At 49.2% G+C, this 22625-nt stretch overlaps 1 protein-coding gene across 1 annotated transcript; it reads left to right on the top strand.

The window, feature by feature from the left end:
* Positions 1-428: 428 nt before the first annotated feature.
* On the top strand, positions 429-16393 carry LOC144280772 (antimicrobial peptide NK-lysin-like). Its single transcript, XM_077843137.1, has 5 exons — positions 429-599; positions 1134-1240; positions 1704-1787; positions 2917-3085; positions 16224-16393. The coding sequence occupies exons 1-5, from the start codon at positions 548-550 to the stop codon at positions 16304-16306; spliced, it is 495 nt and encodes a 164-aa protein (XP_077699263.1). The 5' UTR covers positions 429-547; the 3' UTR covers positions 16307-16393.
* Positions 16394-22625: the final 6232 nt, after the last annotated feature.

Genomic DNA, 22625 nt, shown 5'->3' on the forward strand with positions numbered 1-22625 from the left:
TGGGGACACAGGGAGTCCTTGAGCTCATGCTGGGTGTCCCCCACCGGAGAAGGCAGGGCTGGGAGGAGCTGTCAGCATCTGCCCCGAGCACCTGTCTTTAAATCTGGTGGAGTCTGCTAGAGCTACTGGGCTGAAATGGCTGGGGGAGAGCAGGGAAATGGGGATGGTTGGGGGAGGGAAACCTGCACAGACCCCTGGGAGGTGGGGGAAGGGGTGGGGAATGGGAGGTCATGGCCGAGGTGCCTCCCTGAGCCCTCAGGTGCAAGGATGGCTCTTCCATGACCACATCCGGGGCAGGGTGGGGGCATCATGGGAGCTGTGCCCTCCAGCCACCTTGCACTCAGCTAGGAAAGCTCTGTGTGGGGGGAGGGAAGAGAGAGAGTGTGGAGCCTCTCCTCCCCCCACTTCTCCACAAACTGGTGGCATTTGTGGTAAACCCAGGGACCTGGGAGGTGGCCTACAAGAGGAGCAGGAGCTGGCAAGGTCAGATGCAAGGTGTCCAGCCTGCATAAAGGGGTTGTGAGGGTGTATCAGCTGCTGCCTCGCCATGACCTCCTGGGCTCTCCTGCTCCTCGCCTCGGTGCTCCTGGCCACCCCTGGTAAGGACATTCCCCATGTGATCTTTGCAGCTCCTCTTTAGCTGAGGGTTGGGACAGTTCTGGAGAGTGATTTGGACTTGATCACCTAATATGAAGTCTTTACGGAAGGTAAGACGGAAAGAAAGACAAGCTTGGGAAGGGATGAGATTTTTTTCATTTTAGTGCATTCTGAAAATTTGCACGCTTGTTTGTGTGTGTGTGTGTTTGTCTGTGTGTGTTTGTGTGTTTTGAGAGAGAGTGACAGAGAGAATAGAGATAGAGGCACTGGTAGACAGAAAAGTTTGTACAGATGGTAACGTTGGAGAGATATTATCTTCTTTTCCCGTTTCCAGAAAGGTCTTAAGAGCATTGTCTTTTCACAGATCCTGGGTCAAGGCAGCCCCAGGGCAGTGTGAGGACAGGCCTCCTGGGCCCCTCTCCAAGCCCCACTCCTGTCCGAGGCTCTGGCCACCTCCTGGGCTCCCCAGCAGCCAGGAGTTCTGACTTCCCCTCCTCTTCCACGTGTGGACAGATGCTGATGCTGTGTCTTTGCAGGTCTGACCTATTCTGGTCTGATCCCTGAGGACCATGATGACCTGTCCACGGCCGACATTTGTCAGGAAGAGCAGTTCTTCAGGAGACTGGCCCAGGAGGCTGCCCAGGTTCTTTGCTGGCTCCCTGCTCACCTCCCGAGCCCCTCCTCGTTTTCTGCATCCAGGGACACCAGGCGATAGCTGCACATCTCTTTCGGGGGGATGGGGGTCAGAGCAGTGGGCTGAAGACGCTGCTCTTGTGCGCACTTGTGCCTGGCTCAGGGGGGCTACCTTGGTCTGTCTGGGCCCTCCCCTGAGAGGCACCTCTGGGGTCTGAGCAGAGAACACAAGGTGGGCAGGTGTTGGAATGGAGAAGGTGCAGTGGGTGTGGGACAGGTTCTGGGTGCGTCACCCCGCTAAGCCCACCAGGAAGGTGAGCTCAGGCCCGGCAGCTAGCTGGTCCTAACCCTAAAGGACAGAAAGATCATTGGTCATCGTGCTGGCCTAGGAGGATGCAAGGGCTCCTTTCTGAATCTCTGCTCAGGATTCTAGGGATTTCTGAGAAACCACTTTGGGGATCTTTTTCTGACAGGGTGACCTGCAGTTCAATGGATGTGATATTTGTCGAATGATAATGACTTGGCTGAGGACTTGCGTGGGACCGTCCCAGATTCAGGTGATCTTCAGATTTGCGGAACCAACTGCACGTCCATCTGGGGTCAAAGTAGGGGCTGGGGGCAGGACCCTGAGGAGAAGCTGATCCCTGTTTGGGCCAGACCTTCTCAACAGGGTATCTGAGGTCCCCTCCTGTGTCTGGGGAGGGACTACAGAGAATCATTTGAAATTGGGATGTTCTGGGAGCAGGCAAGGATGCTTTCTCTTTCATTGTCAAAGAAAACTTGTAGCCAAGAGAGGTAGGAACCTTTCTCCTGTGGTCGTACTGCATGTGCCCACGGGAGAGCCTATGAGGCTGGATCCAAGGGCATCTGGGTCAGGGTTGATGAACCCCAGATGTGTCACCTCTAGCTGCATGCCTGGGCCAAGTTTTTGAGCCTCAGTTTCTGAGCTTTCTGAGCCTCAGTTGCCTTCTCTGTGCAATGGGATAGATATTAATCCCCCAACCACTTCCTTAATCCTTTGGAAGGAGCTGAGGGGTGGGATGAGCTGAGTTTCCCATATGGTCCTGAGCAAGTGCTGAACAAGTGGATGTGTTCCTCCCAGGAAGCCTGGTTTCACCCTCCCTCCCTCCCTCCCTCTCCTCTGTTCCCTGACCCTGCTCAGCTTCTGGGTGCTGCAGGGCCCACCCTCAGCCCTGGGCACTCAGCTGTAGCCTCTCTCCTGCGATTGCAGTAGAGGATACTGCAAAATGGAATGTGCCAAGGCTCCCAGCTCTCTCTCCTAACCTTCCCCGCCGCACCTGAGCCTGAGCCCTGCCAGCCCTGGGACCCAGGAGGCTCTGTAGGCAGAACCTGATTGTGGGGTAGCAGCAGAGGGCACTGTGCTCCACATACAAGACAGTGGGCCTGGGGTGTTGATGCACTAGGGACTGACACAGGACAGAGCCAACTGTCCTTGTCTCCTGAGCCCCTCCTGGCCAGGCTCGGATCAGGGCCTTGGGACTGGGCATGAGGGCCCATCCCGGTCTCTCCAGCCTCTGCTTCCATGGCCACCTGGCACCAGAGCCTCCTCCTAGCAAGCCCACAGTCAGAGGGTCCCAGGGCCAGGAGCTGCTGAGATTTGTGGGGGTGGTTGGGGCAGAGCACAGCTAATTCTTGTTTCTCGTCATGGTGCTGTTGCTGCTTCAGGAGGCCATTCGGAAGGCTACAAAAGCGGTGTGCTCAAATTTTCCAGCAGTGGAAAATGTCTGCAAAGATATCCTCATCAGATTTTTGTATAGTGTTGCCCAGTTTTTCCTGAATAGTGATCCCTCCAGGGATATCTGTGTGACCTTCAGGTTGTGCAGACATCAAGTAGGTGAGTACAGAGGTAACAGCAGGAACCCCTTTCTGGAGGGTCCAGATCTCATCCCCAATTATATGCAACATGGTGTAAAAACATGGAAATACATCTGTCATAGAGAAGTTCATAAGCTACTCATACATGTCCCTCCTAGCGCCCTTGTTTGACACATTCCTCCCCCTACTGTGTGGCAGTCTGGAGAAGTTGGGCAGGTGGACTATAACAAAAAAGTTGCGAAATACTCATGAAGAATCTGGGCTTTTAAAATTTTTTACTTAAAAGAAAATGTTAAGTAATCTCTACATCCATCGTGGGGTTTCAACTCACAATCCTGAGAGCCAGAGGCCCAGGTGAGTCACTGAGCCAGCCAGGTGCCCCAAGGGATTTGGGTTTTCTCCCAGGCAACCCTGGGTGACATCAGGGCTCCATCCCTGGTCAGCCATGCACTTGAGCAAGTAGCTTAACGCCTGTGAACTTGAGCGTCTCTACCTGTGAAGGGGATAATAATCCTGATTTCTTATTTTGAGTAAGGCTTGAGTGAGATGATTATGCGTAAGGAGGTTACCACCAAGGAAGTGGCCTCAGACTGGGCTAGGCATAGACGACAGAGCCCTGACTGACTCCTGTCCCCAGCCCAGCAGCGGTTCCTGGGAACAGGAACCAGGCACCATCTAGCCCAGGACACCCGGGGCCCGAGAGCTGGGCTCGGGAACCCCGCTGGCAGGGAGGGCTCTGCAGCCTCTCCCTCCAGGGCTGCCCAGGCTGCACCCACAGATCAGGCCAGGGTGGTGGGACTGGGGGCGGAGAAGGGCCCCTGAGTGGCTCTGGCAGCCAGTCTTGCCTTGACTGAAGCTTTGGGACTTGATGCTGGCAGATCTGGGGTCACCTCGTAATGCGAGGTCCCCACCACTTCCTGTCACTGGAGCCTGTGGATTCCATCTCCAGAACCCCAAACCCCCTCAGGCTCCTGACTGGGTTCCAGGATGTAACTCTGGGTGTGATCAGCAGGGGCAGGTGGCTGTAGTGCACATTTGCAGGGACCCCACACCTGCCACAGCTGTTTCTTCTCCCCACTCCAGGTGACCAAGGAGCTGGGACCTTACTCCACCCCGGGGAGAAGCACAGAGTCTCCAGCAGGCACCGCCAGCTCCTGCCTTCCTAAATCCAGGACGGACCCTCCAGTTTCTCTCAGCTAGCTCCCTGCAGTGTCGTCCCCTGGCAGGAGAATAAAATGTCTTGCAAGCTTTTGGCCACAGCTTCTGTTCCTTTGGGGGATTGGAGGGGAGGGGCTCGGAGACAGGCTTGGGTGACTTATGCACTCCCTCAGTGAATGTTTATTGCATGTCCCACACTCTGTTGTAGGAGCTGAGGAAGTAGCGGTGGACCAGACAACGTTTGCAGGTTTTCCACATATACATGAGATGCTTATGATGCCCTCAGTAGAGATACACACTCCTCTCAGAGCCGGGGACACAGTGAATATACCCCAGAAGCTCTCAGACCAGCGGGGGAGAACAAGAGGCTTGTAGTTAAGAGGGCGCTTGGTCCTAAGGAGCTGAAATGCATTCTTTGCTTCTGTTGCTGCTTTGGGAAGTTTAATATTTAGGATTGTTTTGCTTGGGAAGCAAGAGAAATCTTAGGTCCTTCAGGCTTAAATGAATAAGACAATTTATTGGTTGAAATCATTAAGCAGTCCATAGCTGGCTTCAGGCACAGGATGATCCAGAAATGAGTAGCGTCACCAGGCTTCAGTCCTGTTATCTCTGCTATTGTCTACATTCCTCCCACCTCTGTATAGTGAGATTGATCTCAGGCTAGCTTCCATCTGGGCAGCAGCAATGGCCTCATCAGGTCCACACTTGTCATTTTATACTGTGTCATCCAGACAGAAAGAGAGTGTTTGTTGATTCTATGTTTTACCTGCTCCCAGTGAGGAGAATGGAGGCTTCTTTTCCAGAAGCCCCATTAGACATCTCTGTTCGCACTGACTGGAGTAGGCCAGGCAACCTATTTGGAATCCATCCCTCGGTGTCCAGGGCCTGGGCGACAGGATAGCATGAGCCAAGTCAGGACACACCTCTGGTGCAGAAGCGGGGTTTATCCTCCTCAGTCACTCAGGGGAGAATGGACATGGTACCTGGAAAGGGATGGTAACTAGAGAGGGAGTGAATATTGGCCATCACCAAAAGCAATGGTGCATCCACCAAGATTCAACCCAATAGCAGTTCAAGGAGACTCTCAATGGTGAAATCTGGGGCAAGTGGAGTATTAAAATGGGTAAGGACAACAGTAGGTTTTACTCATTGTGTAACGTATAATCCAAGAACCATATAGATATAAATAATCATAATTAATAAGGGAAAAAGGAAAGTGTTACCTCAAAATACCACATAATAAATGTAGTCAAAGTTGCAACTGTATTCTCACAAAGATTTACTAGATGGGAATTACTTACTAAATGGCATTATTAGTTAGGGTGACAGTGGAGACATGGCAGACAGGTGATTAATGTTTTCTGTCCCCTCCCCTGCCCATGCACTAATCTTGAGGAACATCAGACAAACCCACAGTGACTTTCCTCACAGCAGCTGGTCTGTAGTCTTTAAAATGCCAAGACCATGAAAGAGGAGAAGGGATGGAGCATCTCTTCCGATTCAAAGAAAACTAGGAAGATGCTTGATGTAATTGTAACAGATGAGCCTGGCGTGTATCAAGACTGCAAAAGACACGGCTGGTGTGATCTGGGAAACTCACTGCAGCCTGGGATGATAATATTGTGCCAATGGTAGCGTCCTGATGTGGATGGCCGTGCCACCCTATGATTGACAGCGTCCTTCTTGTAAGGAAACACACGCTAAAGTATTAGGGGGTCGTGGGGCATCACGTCCGCAATGCACTGCCAGTGAGTTAGAAGAATGGTAACATGTACACTCAGAAACACCAGGACAGGACAGCACAGCACATACGTGTAGTAAAATGTTACCAGTGGGGGAATCTGGTTAAGGTGAACGGGAGCTGTTTGTTCTAGTCTTACAAGTTTTCCGGAAATCTGACATGATTTAAAAATAAAGAGAAAAGACTCGTAGTAATTTGGCCTTAGCACCTGGATGGGTGGTGTGACATGTACTAAGGGGGAAAGACACTTAGATGGGTGGACTTGGAGAGAATGAGGAAGGGTTCTTCTTTGACCCTAAGACTATGTCTATTCCCTATGCAGGTCGGTGGATGGGGAGGGGGTGTCTGGGCCAAGCCCAATTTGAAGTCCTTGAACTGGGTGTGAAGGGCAGGGAGACAGTGCAGAAGGAGAACATTCCTGTCTGAGGACAGGAGGGGCTAGTCAACCTGTGGCGGCTGGTGGTGGTGGAGGAGGAGCAGCAGGAGATTGTGGAGAGGCAGCCAGTGGCACAGGGGAAACCAGACATGGGGCTAAGGAGCCAAAAGAACCCAATGTTTCAGGCTCTAGGGAATGGCTGAGCTTGTCCAGGGTCACTGGGATAGTAAGAAAGAAGAAGACAGAGGAAATTCGGTCCCTGGATTTGGGTGCTTTTGGGCCTTGGGGACCTTAGTCAGATGGTTTCAGTGCACAACAGCCATGTGCACTGGGATTGAAAGGGTGATGTCAGCAGGCGGGGATGGCTTTAGGAGGGGGCTCCTGTCAAGAGTTGGAGCCAAGTGGGGCAGAGCTGCAGGCCATGTGAGAGTAGAGGTGGAGTCTGTGTGTAAGGTGTGTGTCCACGTGGATGACAATGGTCCCGGGAGAGGTCCGAGGCCCACAGTGTAGGACAGACCCGAGGAACAGCCACAGGGGAGGCCTTGGGGAGGGAGAGGAAGGGTCCAGGGCACGATGGAGGGTGAGCAGGGACTTCTAAAGAAGGGAGCAGAAGAAGGTGGCCTCAGTCTTAGGGGTAACAGCTAGTAAAGGGCAGGGCACAAGCCAGCTCTGGTCACCTGTCAGGACGAGCATGCGTGCACTTGAGTCCTAAAACAGACTCCTCTGGTGTACCCTCTCTCCCCCAGGCCCTTCTCAGTTCTCTAACTTTTCCTCTGTGACACACCTGGGCAACCCAGGCCTCTAGCTGGCGTCATGTGACATCCCTCCCTCCTGGCCACTTCCTAGTTCTCTGACCCCAGCTGGGGCCGATGACCCCCCCCTCCTGGCAATTTGGAGTAGCCTCATCCTAGTGCAAACCAGCTTAGCCCTGGCCAGGCTCTGCATCCATCTCCTTGGGCGTCTTCAGACTTCCTTCTGCCTTTGCTCCTAGGTCCCTTCTGTACAGGGCAGCCCCGGGCTCTTTCCAAACTACAAACCACATCTCCTCACCTTCCAGTGGCTTCTCACCGGCATCTGGCCAGAGTCCCAGCTCTGTGTTACATCCTGGTGTCAGGATAGGGAACACCTGAAGGAGACACTTCCCTCAAGCAACTGGCAATCTACCTAATACTAGTAATGTCACATGAAGATGTCTAGCACCCTAAATCCCCTCTGTTTGTACAAGAAGGAAAAATTATCAATTTTATTAAATGATATCGCATGAATACATGTCTTCATTGTGTTTTGGGTGATGAGGTAGGAAGTATGCGTAGACACTTGTGTTGCACAGAGCGGTCTGCTGCTTACATCAAGGTAAAGTGCTTGGGTGACTGAGTTGTGAGCCCAACTACCTCCTTTATCAGGGATTACTATTCTTTACATTAAAAAAACACACTACACAAAATTTACAATTTTAATGATGTTTAAATGTCCACTCAGCAGTGTTGAGTATATTCTCACTCTTGTAACACAGACATCTAGGAGTTTTTATCCACAGAGCTGAGGCTCCATACTCATTGTTAAGCCATGACTGTCCGTTTCCATGACCCATAGCCTGGGAACCAACATTCTGTTTGATGTTTCTAATAATTTGATTTCCTAGACATCTCATATAAGTGAAATCATACACTATTTGCCTATTTGTATTTGGCTAATTTCACTCAGGTTAATGCTCTCATAGTCTATCCATGTTCTGACATTCAACAGGATTTTATCTTTTTTTCTTTTTTAAATGTTTTATTTATTTATTCATAAGAGAGAGGGAGAGACACAGGCAGAGGGAGAAGCAGGCTCCATGCAGGGAGCCCGATGTGGGACTCGATCCCGGGACTCCAGGATCATGCCCTGGGCCTAAGGCAGGTGCCAAACCGCTGAGCCATGCAGGGATCCCCAGGATTTTATCTTTTTAAGGTTAATAACATATATATACTTATGTTGCCTTTTATTTATCCGTTCCTCTGTCCATGGACATTTGGGGGCTTTCTCCTCCTGGCTATTGTGGATAGTGCTACTAAGAACATGGACGTGGAAAACCTTTTCATGACCCTGCTTTCATTCTTTTGTATAAACGCCTTAAGTGGGTTTTCTGGCTCTTGTGGTGGTTTTACCTTTAATATTTTGAGGAACCACCATATTGCTTTACATAGCGGTTTCATGATTTTACAACAACAGTGCACACTTTCTCCACATCTTCACTAACACTTGTAATTTTCTGTTTTTTGATAAGAGCCAGGTTACAGGGAATGGGGTGCTACCTCATTGTGGTTTTGCCTTGCATTTCCCTAACAATTATTGATGAGGAGCATCTTTTCATATGCTTGTTAGTCATTTGTATATTATGTAGGGAGAGCGTCTATTCAAAGTCCTTTGTCACTTTTTACTTGAGCAATTTGTTGCTGAGTTTTAACAGTTCCTTGTGTGTTCTGGGTATTAACCCATTATTAGGGAATGATTTGTAAATATTTTTACCCTTCCATAAATCGCCTTTCACCTCCGACTATGTCACTGGATACCTCAAATTCTTACGTTTGATGAAAGTTTTGTCCATTTTGCTGCATTTCTTGAAGTCATACCGAAGAAATCATTGCCAAGTCCAATGTCATTCGGCTTCCCCTAATGCTTTAGTCTAATGATATTATAATTTTTGGTCTTCCATGTAAAAGTTTAATCCAGTTCTATTGACTTTTCATGTATGGTGGAAGGTAATGGTCTACTTTCAAACTGTAGTATGGGTTCTCCAGTTTTCCCAGCACCATTTGTTGAAGAATCTCGATTCCTTTAGTGAACACCTTCTTACGTATGGTATTGTAGAAGACAGTTAGCAGGAGGGCAAAATTCTCCAAAGTGGTCCACGTGTTTGGATGTTCTTGTGAGTGGAAAGGGTATGATACCCTTTCCCCAAAATTTTTATTTAAACTCTAGTTAGTTACCAGAACCAGTGCAATGCTGGTTTCAGGAGTAGAATTCCGAGATTCATCACTTACATTTAATACCCAGTGCTCATCACAACAAGTGCCCTCTTTAATACACAACACCCATCTGGCCCATCCCCCACCCACCTTCCTCCATCTCTTGTCATTTTTATCTCTATTTAATAGAGATAAATAGAGATATCTGCATTTAATAGTCTCCTGTGGTTTGTTTCCTTTTTTCCCTTTAGTTTGTTTCCATTTCTCTTTTATCTTCCTTCTCCCGCCCTTTGTTCATCTGTTTGTTTCTTAAATCTCACATATGACTGAAATCATATGGTATTTGTCTTTCCTTGACTGACTTATTTCACTTAGCATAATACCCTCTAGTCCATCCACATGGTTGTGAATTACTCAGATTTTTAATGAGTGAGTAATATTACATCGTGTATATCTATGACATCTTCCTTTTTTTGTTGTTTAGTAGATTTTATTTATTTGTTCATAAGAGACTCCAGAACGAGGCAGAGACATAGGCAGAGGGAAACCAGTCAGAGGGAGAATCAACCTCCCTGCAGGGAGCTTGATGGGACTTTTGATCTCAGGATCCCAGGACCAGGATCTGAACCAAAGGGGTCACTCCACCAGTAGCCACCCAGGTGCCCCTATACCACATCTTCTTTATCCATTCATCTGTCAATGTACATTTGGGCTCTTCCCATAGGTTGTCTATTTGTTGATAATGCTGCTATGAACATTGGGGTGCATGTACCCCTTCCAATCTGTGTTTTCGTATTCTTTGGGTAAACACCTACTAGTGCAATTGCTGGTTGTAGGGAAGTTCTAGTTTGAACCTTTTGAGGAACCTCCATGGTGTTTTCCAGAGTGACTGCACCAGTTTTCATTCCCACCTACTTTGTAAGAGGGCTCCCCTTTCTCTGCATCCTCTCCAACACCTGTCGTTTCCTGTGTTGCTAATTTTAGCCATTCTGACTGGTGTGAGGTGATATCTCCTTGTGGTTTTGGTTTGTATCTCCCTGAATAGGAGTGGTGTTGAGTGTTCTTTCATCTTTTCCAAGGATGTCTTCCTTGGAAAAGTGTCTATTCATATCTTCAGTCCATTGCTTTCTTTTTAAAAAGATTTCTTTCTTTCTTTATTTGAGAGTGAGAGAGAGAGAGAGAGAGAGAGAGCACTAAAGAGCAAACAAGCTGGGAAGGGGTAGAGGGGGAGGGAGAGATTCTTCAAACAGACTCCCACCGAAGTGTGGAGTTCAAAGAGGGGCTCGATTCAGGACCCTGGGAAATATTGGTCTTTGTGTTTTTGAGTTTTCTTTTTTGTATTAATATAGGGCATGTCTTTTTGGAAGATTGTGGGAAGAACTGGTATTAATTCTTTGCTCAATTTTTGGTAGAATTAATCTGTGAAGGTATCTGGCCTTGAGCTTTTCTTTGCGGGTAGAGTTTGCATTACAAATTCCATCTCTTGGGCAGCCTTGGAGGCTCAGGGGTTTAGCACCGCCTTTAGCCCAGGGCATGATCCTGGAGACCTGGGAATAAGTCCCACATCGGGCTCCCTACATGGAGCCTGCTTCTCCCTTTGCCTGTGTCTCTGCCTCTCTCTCTCTCTTTGTCTCTCATGAATAAATAAATAAAATCTTTAAAAAAACAAAACAAAACAAGTTCCATCTCTTTCCTTATTATTGGTCCATTTGAATTTTGCATTCTTTTCCTTCTGTTTCAGTAGTTTGTATCCTTCTAGGGATGTGTCCATTTCAATGGAAATTCTTTGATTTATTGGCATACAATTATCCGTAATAAAAGAGTTATCTTCCCCATAAGAATGGTCATAATGTTCATTTTTGTGTTTCTGAAGCTAATAATAGGGTAAAACACGTTACCATGTTAACGGTGCTGAGGAGTCCCATGGGGAGGAGGCCTTTGGCACCTTCTGAGCCTGGCATTTCCTCCTGAGCACATAACCCGCTCCCTCCACTCACCCTGGCACAGTTACCCTCCCACAGGAGCAGCACTCACAGAAGCCACCTTGGCTGTCCCAGCCAGCAGCTCCCCTCTGCTAGCACAGCACAAGCTTATGGGCTCTTCATGCACAAAGACATGCCACATGGGAGCCCTATATGAAGGAGACACTATTATCCATTTGCTAGAAAGGGAAATGAGGTTTCAAGAACAGAGACCATTGCTATAGGGCCCCCAGTTTTACAGAGGCCTGCTTACTTGAGACCCCACCCTCTTCCCTTCTCAGCAGAGGCTGGTGGAGAGCAGGGCTCTGAATAGGTTCAGGAAAGTAGAGTGATTTAGAGAACAAGGCTGTAGGCCCATGATGGAATTCCCGGGCAGGTGGCAGGGGTGCGTCGGAGACACACTGAGGAGGATGCAGGGCTGGGGGAGTGAGGGGACCCTGTCAGCTCGTCCTGCCTGGGTGGCTGTGCCATCTCAGCAGCTGGCGGGGAAAGACCCAATAGGAGGTGGGAGGCGCGTTCTGGTGCCCGCAGTGTCCCCCGCAGGCCTGGTGGCAGAGGTCAGGTCCCCTGCTATCTGCACCCAGTGTCCTGGTCTGAGGCAGGAAGGAGGTGGGTGAAGGTACCGACAAATGAGGGGATGCCCAGTTGAATGTGGGTGTCAGGTAAGGAGGGCACACGCCGTAGCGGGAGGATGTTCTGCACAATGTCTGGGACCGACTTACCCTAAACGATGGTCTCTTACTTATCTGATACTGGCTGTTAAGTGGGCAGCCGCCACGGTTATTACGGATGAGGGCCGTGACCGTGGTGCACAGATGGGGAGTCAGGGGCCCGGGAGCTGGGCCTCGACCCCTGGCCAGGACTCACCTCCTTCCCACGGGCTGTGTCCCCCTGTGGCCCAGGGCCCTGACAGGCGGGGCTGAAGGTGGCTCCGAGGGAAGAGCCTGCCTCCATGATGCTGGCCAGCAGGCTGGTGAGGGGCTGGGGACACAGGGAGTCCTTGAGCTCATGCTGGGTGTCCCCCACCCGAGAAGGCAGGGCTGGGAGGAGCTGTCAGCATCTGCCCCGAGCACCTGTCTTTAAATCTGGTGGAGTCTGCTAGAGCTACTGGGCTGAAATGGCTGGGGGAGAGCAGGGAAATGGGGATGGCTGGGGGAGGGACACCTGCACAGACCCCTGGGAGGTGGGGAAAGGGGTGGGGGATGGGATGCTCATGGCCGAGGTGCCTCCCTGAGCCCTCAGGTGCAAGGATGGCTCTTCCATGACCACATCCGGGGCAGGGTGAGGGCATCATGGCAGCTGTGCCCTCCAGCCACCTTGCACTCAGCTAGGAAAGCTCTGTGTGTGGGGAGGGAAGAGAGATAGTGTGGAGCCTCTCCTCCCCCCACTTCTCCACAAACTGGTGGCATTTGTGGTAAACCCAGGGACCTGGGGAGGTGGCCTAGAAGAGGAGTAGGAGCCGGCAAGGTCAGATGCGAGGTGTCCAGCCTGCATAAAGGGGGTGTGAGGGTGTGTCAGCAGCTGCCTCGCCATGACCTCCTGGGCCCTCCTGCTCCTCACTCGGTGCCCCTGGCCACCCCAGGTAAGGACATTCCCCACGTGATCCTGGCAGCTCCACCTTAGCTGAAGGTAGGGACAGTTTTGGAGAGTGGGTTGGGCTGGACCCTGTGTTGATTCTCTAGGGGAAAACAAGAGACAGGAAAGACCTAAGAGAGGAGTTGAGGAAAGGTTCCTTTTAGGTCAAATCTGTGCATGTGTGTGCGTTTGTGTGAGAAAGAGACATGGGGGACAGAGAGAGAGAAGGGGTTGCTTGAATGGTTGTGGTGCTGTATAACCTTTCCACTTGCTTTCCAGAAAGAACTTGAGAGCGTGACTTTTGCACAGAGCCTGGGTGAGGGCAGCCTCAGGGCAGTGTGAGGACAGGCCTTCTGGACCCCTCACCAAGCGCCACCCCTGTCTGGGGCTCTGGCCACCTCCTGGGCTCCCCACCAGCCAGGAGTTCTGACTTTCCGTCCTCTTCCACCTGTGGAGGGCTGCTGAAGCTGTTTCTTCCCCAGGTCTGACCTTTTCTGGTCTGACTCCTGAGGACCATGATGACCTATTCACCGCTGACATGTGTCAGGAAGAGCACTTCTTCGAGGTCCTGGCCCAGCTGGCAGCCAAGGTTCACTGTTGGCCCTCTGTTTACTTCCCACAGCCCCTTCCCATTTTCTCTGCCCTGGGAGCTGCACGTATCCATCAGCTGGAGGGAAGGCAGGGCTGTGGGCTGAAGATGCTTGTGCCTGGCCTGTATCTAGCTGAGGGAGGGGAGTACCTTGGTCTGGGTGGCAGCTCCCCTCTCCCACTCTAAGAGGCTCCTCTGGGGTCTGACCAGAGACCAGAAGAGGGGCAGGTGCTGGGGTGGGTAAGGTGCTGTGAGTATGGGGCAGGTTGTGGGGTGCATCAGCCCTCTGGGACTAGCAGGAGGGTGGGCAGATGCCAGCCAACCTGCTTCAATCCTAAAGAATAGGAAGTCCACAGATATTCCTGTTGTCCTAGGAGGCTCTAAGAGTCCCTTCAGGAGTCTCAGGTGCTCTTGGGGTTTCTGAGCGATCACCCTTGGGGTTCTTCCTTTTCTACAGGGTGACCCTCAGTTCAACCAATGCGATTTATGTAAATTGATAGTTAACTGGCTGAAGAATTGCCTAGGTGGTAACCTAATTCAGGTGAGACTTTATGGTTTGGGGAACAACTTGCTGGTTGGTCAATAGAGTTTGGTTGGGGGCTCAACCGGTTTGGGGAGCTGGGGGAGAGAATGATCCCTTGTTGGGCCAGAGCTTCTCAGCAGGGGATGTGTGGGGCCCTGGTTTATCTGGGGGTTGACTTCTGAGAATTCCCTGAATTGTGTGCTCCGGGAGCACGAAAGTAGTAAGAAGAGTGTGCATGGTTACCAATACATTGTTGAAGGAAACTTGTTCCCGGAAAGTGGGAATCTATCGCTCTATCCTCACTGGGTATATCTAGGCAAAGCTTTCCAGGCTGGGTCTGGGCGGACCTGGGTCAGAGCTGACCAACCCCAGATCTGCCAATTCCTAGGTGCATGGCTGGGCCAAGTGCTAATGCTTTCAGAGCCTCAGTTTCCTTCTCTGTGCAATGGGATGGATATCAATCCCCCAACCACTTCCTTAAGCCTTTAGAAGGAGCTGAGGGGTGGGACGTGCTGAGCTCCCCATCTGGCCCTGAGCAAGTGCTGAACAAGTGGATGTGTTCCTCCCAGGAAGCCTCGTTTCACCCTCCCTCCCTCCCTCTCTGTCCTCCTTCCCTGGTGCTGCTCAGCTTCTGGGTGCTGCAGGGCCCACCCTGAGCCCTGGACACTCAGCTGTAGCCTTCTCCCCTGTGATGGCAGTAGACGATACTGCAAAATGGAACGTGCCAAGGCTCCAAGGTCTGTCTCCTAACCTTCCCCACCCCACCTGAGCCTGAGCCCTGCCAGGCCTGGGACCCAGGGGGCTCGGTAGGCAGAACTTGACTGTGGGTCTAGCAGCAGGAGGCACTGTGCTCCACACATAAGACAGTGTGGGCCTGGGGTGATGATGCACCAGGGACTAACACAGGACAGAGCCAACTGTCCTTGTCTCCCGAACCCCTCCTGGCCAGGCCTGGATCAGGGCCTTGGGACTGGGCATGAGGGCCCATCCCGGCCTCTCCAGCCTCTGCTTCCATGGTCATCTGATACCAGGGCCTCCGCCCAGCATGCCAACAGTCAGAGGAGCCCAGGGCCAGGAGCTGCTGGGGGCTTTAGGGATCTGTGGGGTGCAGAGCTCAGCTAATTCCTGTCCCTGGTTATGGTGGTGTTGCTCTTGCAGAAAGCCTTTGAAAAGTTTGCAAAACTGGTGTGCTCAAAGTTTCCATTGGTGGAAGATCTCTGCAAAGAAACCCTCGGCAATTTTTTTGAGAAAATCACCCGTTGCATAGTGAATATTGAGCCTGCCAAGCGAATCTGTGTGATACTCAGGATGTGCTTCCCTAGGCAGGTGAGTACAGAGGTGAAGCAGAGAGTCATTCCTAGAGTGTGCAGGTCATATCCACAAGCAGGTGCAACATCATTAAAAAAAACCACAGATATTCGTCTGTCATAGAGATGTCACCAGTACCTCATACTTGTCCCTCCAGGTCCCCTTATTGAGATACATTCCTCCCAGAACTGTATGAAAATTGAGCAGGAGTTGGGCAGGTGAGCTGTAGCTAGACATGGCTGAGATATACTCACTAAGAGCCTGGGCTTATGTCCCAGGCAACCCTGGGTGACATCAGGCTCCATCTCTGGTCAGCCATGCACTTGAGCAAGTAGCTTAACACCTGTGAACTTGAGCGTCCCTACCTGTGGAGGGGATAATAACCCTTATTTCTCTTTGAGTAACGCTTGAGTGAGATGATTATGTGTAAGGAGGTTACACCAAGGAAGTGGCCTCAGACTGGGTTATCATAGACGTCAGATCCCTGACTGACTCCCGTCCCCAGCCCAGCAGCAGTTCCTGGGGAACAGGAACCAGGCACCATCTAATCTAGCCCAGGACACCCGGGGCCCAAGAGCTGGGCTTGGGAACCCCGCTGGCAGGGAGGGCTCTGCAGCCTCTCCTTCCAGGGCTGCCCAGGCTGCCCCCACAGATCAGGCCATGGTGGCAGGACCCGGGGCAGAGAAGGGCCCCTGAGTGGCTCTGGCAGCCAGTCTAGCTTTGACTGAGGCTTTGGGACTTGATGCTGGCAGATCTGGGGTCACCTCGTAATGCGAGGTCCCCACCACTTCCTGTCATTGGAGCCTGTGATTTCCATCTCCAGAACCCCAAACCCCCTCAGGCTCCTGACTGGGTTCCAGGATGTAACTCTGGGTGTGATCAGCAGGGGCAGGTGGCTGTAGTGCACATTTGCAGGGACCCCACACCTGCCACAGCTGTTTCTTCTCCCCACTCCAGGTGTCCAAGGAGCTGGGACCTTACTCCACCCCGGGGAGAAGCACAGAGTCTCCAGCAGGCACCGCCAGCTCCTGCCTTCCTAAATCCAGGACGGACCCTCCAGTTTCTCTCAGCTAGCTCCCTGCAGTGTCGTCCCCTGGCAGGAGAATAAAATGTCTTGCAAGCTTTTGGCCACAGCTTCTGTTTCTTTGGGGGATTGGAGGGGAGGGGCTCGGAGACAGGCTTGGGTGACTTATGCACTCCCTCAGTGAATGTTTATTGCATGTCCCACACTCTGTTGTAGAAGCTGAGGATGTAGCGGTGGACAAGATGTTAGCAGCTCTTCCACATAAAGTCATGAAATGCCTATGAAGCCCTCACTAGAGACACACAATCTTCTAAGAGCTGGGAGTACACAGTGAATATACCCCAGAAGCTCTCAGACCAGCGGGGAAGAACAACAGAGTTGTACTTAAGAGGGCTCTTGGTTGGGCAGCCCGGAAGGCTCAGCGGTTTAGCGCTGCCTTCAGTCCACAGCCTAATCCTGGAGACCCAGGATCGAGTCCCATATCAGGATCCCCGCATGGAGCATGCTTCTCCCTCTGTCTGTGTCTCTGCGTCTCTCTCTGTCTCAAATAAATAAATAAATCTTAAAAAAAAAAAGGGTGCTCTTGTTCCTAAGGAGCAGAAACCGATCTTTTGCTTCTGTTGGTATTTTGGGGAGTGTATTATTTAAGATTGTTTTGCTTAGAAGCAACAGAAATTTTAGGTCATTCTGGCCTAAATGAATAAGGCAAGTTATTGGATGAAATCATTAAACAGTCCATAGATAGCTTCAGGCACAGAATTATCCAGAAATGAGTACTGTCACCAGAGTCCAGTCCTGTTTCTCTGCCATTCTCTCAGGTCCTCCCACAGCTCTATAGTGAGATTGATCTCCGGCTAGCTTCCTTCTGAGGCATCCATCTGGGCAGCAGCAATGGCCCCATCAGGTCCATTCTTGACATTTTATACTATGTCATCCAGAGGGAAAGAAAGTTCTTTGGTGGCCTCTCTTCCAGCACTTCCCTTGAAGATGAATGGAAACTTCTTTCCCAAGAAACTTCATCAAACATTAATTGGGTTTTTATGGCCTGAATAGGCAGGTGCCGTACTGCAATCATCTTTTGTTCTGTGGGCATGAGATACGCAGATTAGCCTGAGCCATTTAGAGCACATCCCAGGTGCTGAGGCCGAATTTATATCTTACAGTCACTTGGGTAAGAGTGGACATGAAAATCTGGGAGGAGATTGTTACTGAAAAGAGGGGAATTCATGCTCGCCATCACCAAGAGCACTGGTGCATCCACCAGGATTCAACCTAATAAGCAGTTCAAAGAGATGCTCAATGGTGAAATCTGGGGCAAGTGGAGTATTAAAATGGATAAGAGAGTAGTAGATTCTCATCTATTGTGTAAAGTAGAATCCGTGATCATGTAGAGATAAATAAATCAATGAGGGAAAGGGGGTTGCCTGGGTGGCTCAGCGGTTGAGCATCTGCCTTTGGTCCAGGGCATGATCCTGAAGTCCGGGATCGAGTCCTGCATCGGGCTCCCTGCATGGAGCCTGCTTCTCCCTCTGCCTATGTATCTGCCTCTTTCTCTGTGTGTCTTGTGAATAAATAAATAAAACTTTAAAAAGAAAATAAGGGAAAGGGGAAGGTGTTATATTACTGTACAATGCCAAATATGAATGTAGACACAATTGCAATCTATATTCCCACAAATACCACCCTGCAATTAATTACTAAAATAGTGATTAGTTAAGATGACAGTAGAGAGACCTGGCAGATAGGTGGTGAGTGTTTTTTACCCCTGCTGACCCAAATACACAAATCCTGAGGAACATCGGAGAAACCCAAATTGACTTTCAGCACAGGAGCTGGTCTGTACTCTTCAAAATGCAAGATTATGAAAGATAAGAAGAGATGAAGGATCTGTTCCAGATAGAAGGAAACTAAGGAGATACTGGGTGTGATTGTAACAGATGAGCCTGGTGTGTATCCAGACTGCAAGGGACATGGTTGGTGTAATCTGGGACTCTCTCTTCAGTCTGAGATGATAATGTTGTGCCAATGGTAGTGTCCTGATGTGTATGGCAGTGCCACCTTAAGATAGACAGCGTCCTTCGGGTAAAGAAACACATGCTTCTTTACTTATGAAAGTATTAGGGGGTCGTGGGGCATCACGTCCGCAATGCACTGCCAGTGAGTTAGAAGAATGGTAACATGTACACTCAGAAACACCAGGACAAGACAGCACAGCACATACGTGTAGTAAAATGTTACCAGTGGGGGAATCTGGTTAAGGTGAACAGGAGCTGTGTGCTCTAGTCTTACAAGTTTTCCGGAAATCTGACATGATTTAAAAATAAAGAGAAAAGACTCGTAGTAATTTGGCCTTAGCACCTGGATGGGTGGTGTGACATGTACTAAGGGGGAAAGACACTTAGATGGGTGGACTTGGAGAGAATGAGGAAGGGATCTTCTTTGACCCTAAGACTGTGTCTATTCCCTATGCAGGTCGGTGGATGGGGAGGGGGTGTCTGGGCCAAGCCCAATTTGAAGTCCTTGAACTGGGTGTGAAGGGCAGGGAGACAGTGCAGAAGGAGAACATTCCTGTCTGAGGACAGGAGGGGCTAGTCAACCTGTGGCGGCTGGTGGTGGTGGAGGAGGAGCAAAGCACCAAGGAGATTGTGGAGAGGCAGCCAGTGGCACAGGGGAAACCAGACATGGGGCTAAGGAGCCAAGAGAACCAAATGTTTCAGGCTCTAGGGAATGGCTGAGCTTGTCCAGGGTCACTGGGATAGTAAGAAAGAAGAAGACAGAGGAAATTCGGTCCCTGGATTTGGGTGCTTTTGGGCCTCGGGGACCTTAGTCAGATGGTTTCAGTGCACAACAGCCATGTGCACTGGGATTGAAGGGTGTGATGTCAGCAGGCGGGGTTGGCTTTAGGAGGGGGTTCCTGTCAAGAGTTGGAGCCAAGTGGGGCAGAGCTGCAGGCCATGTGAGAGTAGAGGTGGGGTCTGTGTGTAAGGTGTGTGTCCACGTGGATGACAATGGTCCCGGGAGAGGTCCGAGGCCCACAGTGTAGGACAGACCCGAGGAACAGCCACAGGGGAGGCCTTGGGGAGGGAGAGGAAGGGTCCAGGGCACGATGGAGGGTGAGCAGGGACTTCTAAAGGTGGGAGCAGAAGAAGGTGGCCTCAGTCTTAGGGGTAACTGCCTGTAAAGGGCAGGGCGCAAGCCAGCTCTGGTCACCTGTCAGGACGAGCATGGGTGCACTTGAGTCCTAATACAGACTCCTCTGGGGTACCCTCTCTCCCCCAGGTCTTTCTCAGTTCTCTAACATTTCCACTGGGAACCACCTGGGCAGCCCAGGCTTCCAGCTGGCGTCATGTGACATACCTCCCTCCTGTCCACTTCCTAGTTTCCTGACCCCAGCTGGGGCGGATGACCCCCCCCCTCCTGGCAATTTGGAGTAGCCTCATCCTAGTGCAAACCAGCTTAGCCCTGGCCAGGCTCTGCAACCATCTCCTTGGGCGTCTTCAGACTTCCTTCTGCCTCTGCTCCCAGGTCCCTTCTGTACAGGGCAGCCCCGGGCTCTTTCCAAACTACAAACCACATCTCCTCACCTTCCAGTGGCACCTCACAGACCTCTGGCCAGAGTCCCAGCTCTGTGTTACATCCTGGTGTCAGGCTAGGGAACACCTGAAGGAAGACACTTCCCTCAAGCAACTGACAATCTACCAAATACTAGTAATGTCACATGAAGATGTCCAGCACCCCAAATTCTGTTTGAAGATAAAACAAAAAGTACTTATAAATATTATATTGTGTGTCCTGAGAACATGTCTTCATGGTGTTCTGCGTGACGAGATAGGAGTATCCTAGACACTTGTGTTGCACAGAGAGGTCTGTTGCTTATCTCAAGGAAAAGCGCTTGCGTGATTGAGTTGTGAGCTCTACTACCTCCTTTATCAGGGATCGCTATTCTTTACAGTGTAAAATACACACAACACATGCTTTACAATTTTAATAATATTTAAATGTCCACTCAGCGGTGTTGAGTATATTCTCACTGTTGTGACACAGACATTCAGGACTTTTAACCTACAGAACTGAGACTCTACACTCACTGTTTAGCCATGACTCTCATTTTTCCCTTGACCCAAAGCCTGGAAACCACCATTCTTTTTGATGTTTCCAAAATTTGACACCTCTAGACTACTCATTGAAATGGAATCATACAGTATTTGCCTACTTGTGACTGGCTTATTTCACTCAGTTTAATGTCCTCAAAGTCTATGCATGTTCTGACATTCAACAGGATTTTATCTTTTTAAGATTAATAACACACACACGCACGCACATATATTTATAATGCATTTTATTTATCCATCATGTGTCCATCACATTCGGGTTGCTTTCACCTCTTGGCTATTGTGAATAGGACTGCTATGATTCTGAGCGTGTGAACACCTCTTTGAGATTCTCTTTTCTCATATTGTGAATAAATATCCAGAAGTGGGCTTGCTGGAGCATGTAGTAGCCTATTATTAATTTTTTGAGGAACCACCATATTGCTTTACATAGTGGTTTTATGATATTACAACAACAGTGCACACTTTCTCCACATCTTCAGCAACTCTTGTAATATTCTGTTTTTTTTTTGTTTTTTTTTTTTGTTTTTGATAAGAGCCCAGTTATCAGGAATGGGGTGCTACCTCATTGTGGTTTTGCCTTGCGTTTCCCTAACAATTATTGATGAGGAGCAACTTTTCATATGCTTCTTAGCCATTGCTATATCTTGAAGGGAGAGTGTATTGAAAGTCCTTTTCACTTTTTTAAATTGAGTGATTTGATGTTTGTTGTTGATTATCCTGGAATGTAGCCCAGTATTAGAGAATGATTTGTAAATATTTTTACCCTTCCAAAAATCGCTAGTCACTTCCGCCTGTGTCATTGGATGCATACATTCTTATGTTTGATGAAATTCAAATTTTCCATTTTGCTGCATTTTCATTTTGCTATAACGGGCAGAAAGATATTATTGCCAAGTCCAATGTCATGCAGCTTTTCCTTACGTTTTAGTCTAATGATATTGTAGTTTTGGGTCTTACACGTAGGTGTTGAATCCATTTCTAGTGACTTTTCGTATATGGTGGAAAGTAAGGTCTACCTTCAGTGTTTTCCATGGGCTCTCCAGTTTTGCCAGCACCATTTGTTTAAGAGTTTTAATCCCATTTAGTGAGCACCTTCTTACATATGATCTTATAGAAGATGGTTAGCACAAGAGCGGTTTCTCAAAAGTGGTCCACATGTTTGGATGTTCTTACAAGTGGAAATGTTATGAAACTTTTTAAGAACAGCCTCCTAGCATGCTTTTACAGAGATTTTACAATAATTACACAAAACAGCCTGCCACTGAGACTGATCAAGTTTACTCACATAAAAAACGGTAAATACCTAGTTCCATCCATGCATGAATTTTGATCTAGTAAAATCTAGTATTGCACCTTTGAATCATTTGATAATGGAGGTCTATGGTGTCTAGATACACCTTAGAATGGATTCATTTTTTTGTTTAATCCTTTAGTATTTACCTACACAGGAGATGTTATCTGCCAATGGAGATAGGCATACATCTTCCTTGCTCATGGATGTATTTTGTCATTTTGTTTCTTAATTTTCCTGGCTAGTATCATTAGTGCAATACTGAATAGGTGTGGAGACAGCAGGCATCCATGTCTTGCTCCTGGTCTTTGTTGGAAAGTATTTAGTTTGTCATCAAGATGTATGATGTCAGCTGGGGGATTACATAGATGCAATTTATTAGGTTGCAGGATTTCCCTTTCATTTCTAGTTGGTGAGTGTTTTAATGTGAATGGATGTTGAGTTTTATCAAATGATGCTTTTGTGTCCATGGAGAGGATCATGTGGTTTTTATGTTTTGTTCTATTGCTATAGTGAATCACATGAATGAATTTTAGGTGTTAAATAATCTTGCATTCCTGAAAAATTCTACTTGGTTACGGTGTACAATTCTTTTTATATGTTCTACATTGGTGAGGATTTTGTCGAGGATTACTGCAACCACATTGATAGGATATTGGTACTCTTGGGTTACCTTTTTCTGGTATTGACTATAGGGCATCCTATTCCAGTTTTTGGAAGAGTTTGGGAAGAAGAGATATTAATTCTTTTTTTGATGTTTGGTAGAATTCATCTGTGAAGATATCTGGCCTGGGCCGTTCTTTGTGGGTAGAGTTTGCATTATTAATTCCATGGCTTTACTTATTATAGGTCCGTATGGATTTTCCATTCTTTTCGGTCTATTTCGCAGTTTGTGTCTTTATAGGGATATGTCCATTTCAACATTAGTT

Source organism: Canis aureus, chromosome 12 (assembly GCF_053574225.1).
Source record: "Canis aureus isolate CA01 chromosome 12, VMU_Caureus_v.1.0, whole genome shotgun sequence".
NCBI classification, from domain to species: Eukaryota; Metazoa; Chordata; class Mammalia; order Carnivora; family Canidae; genus Canis; species Canis aureus.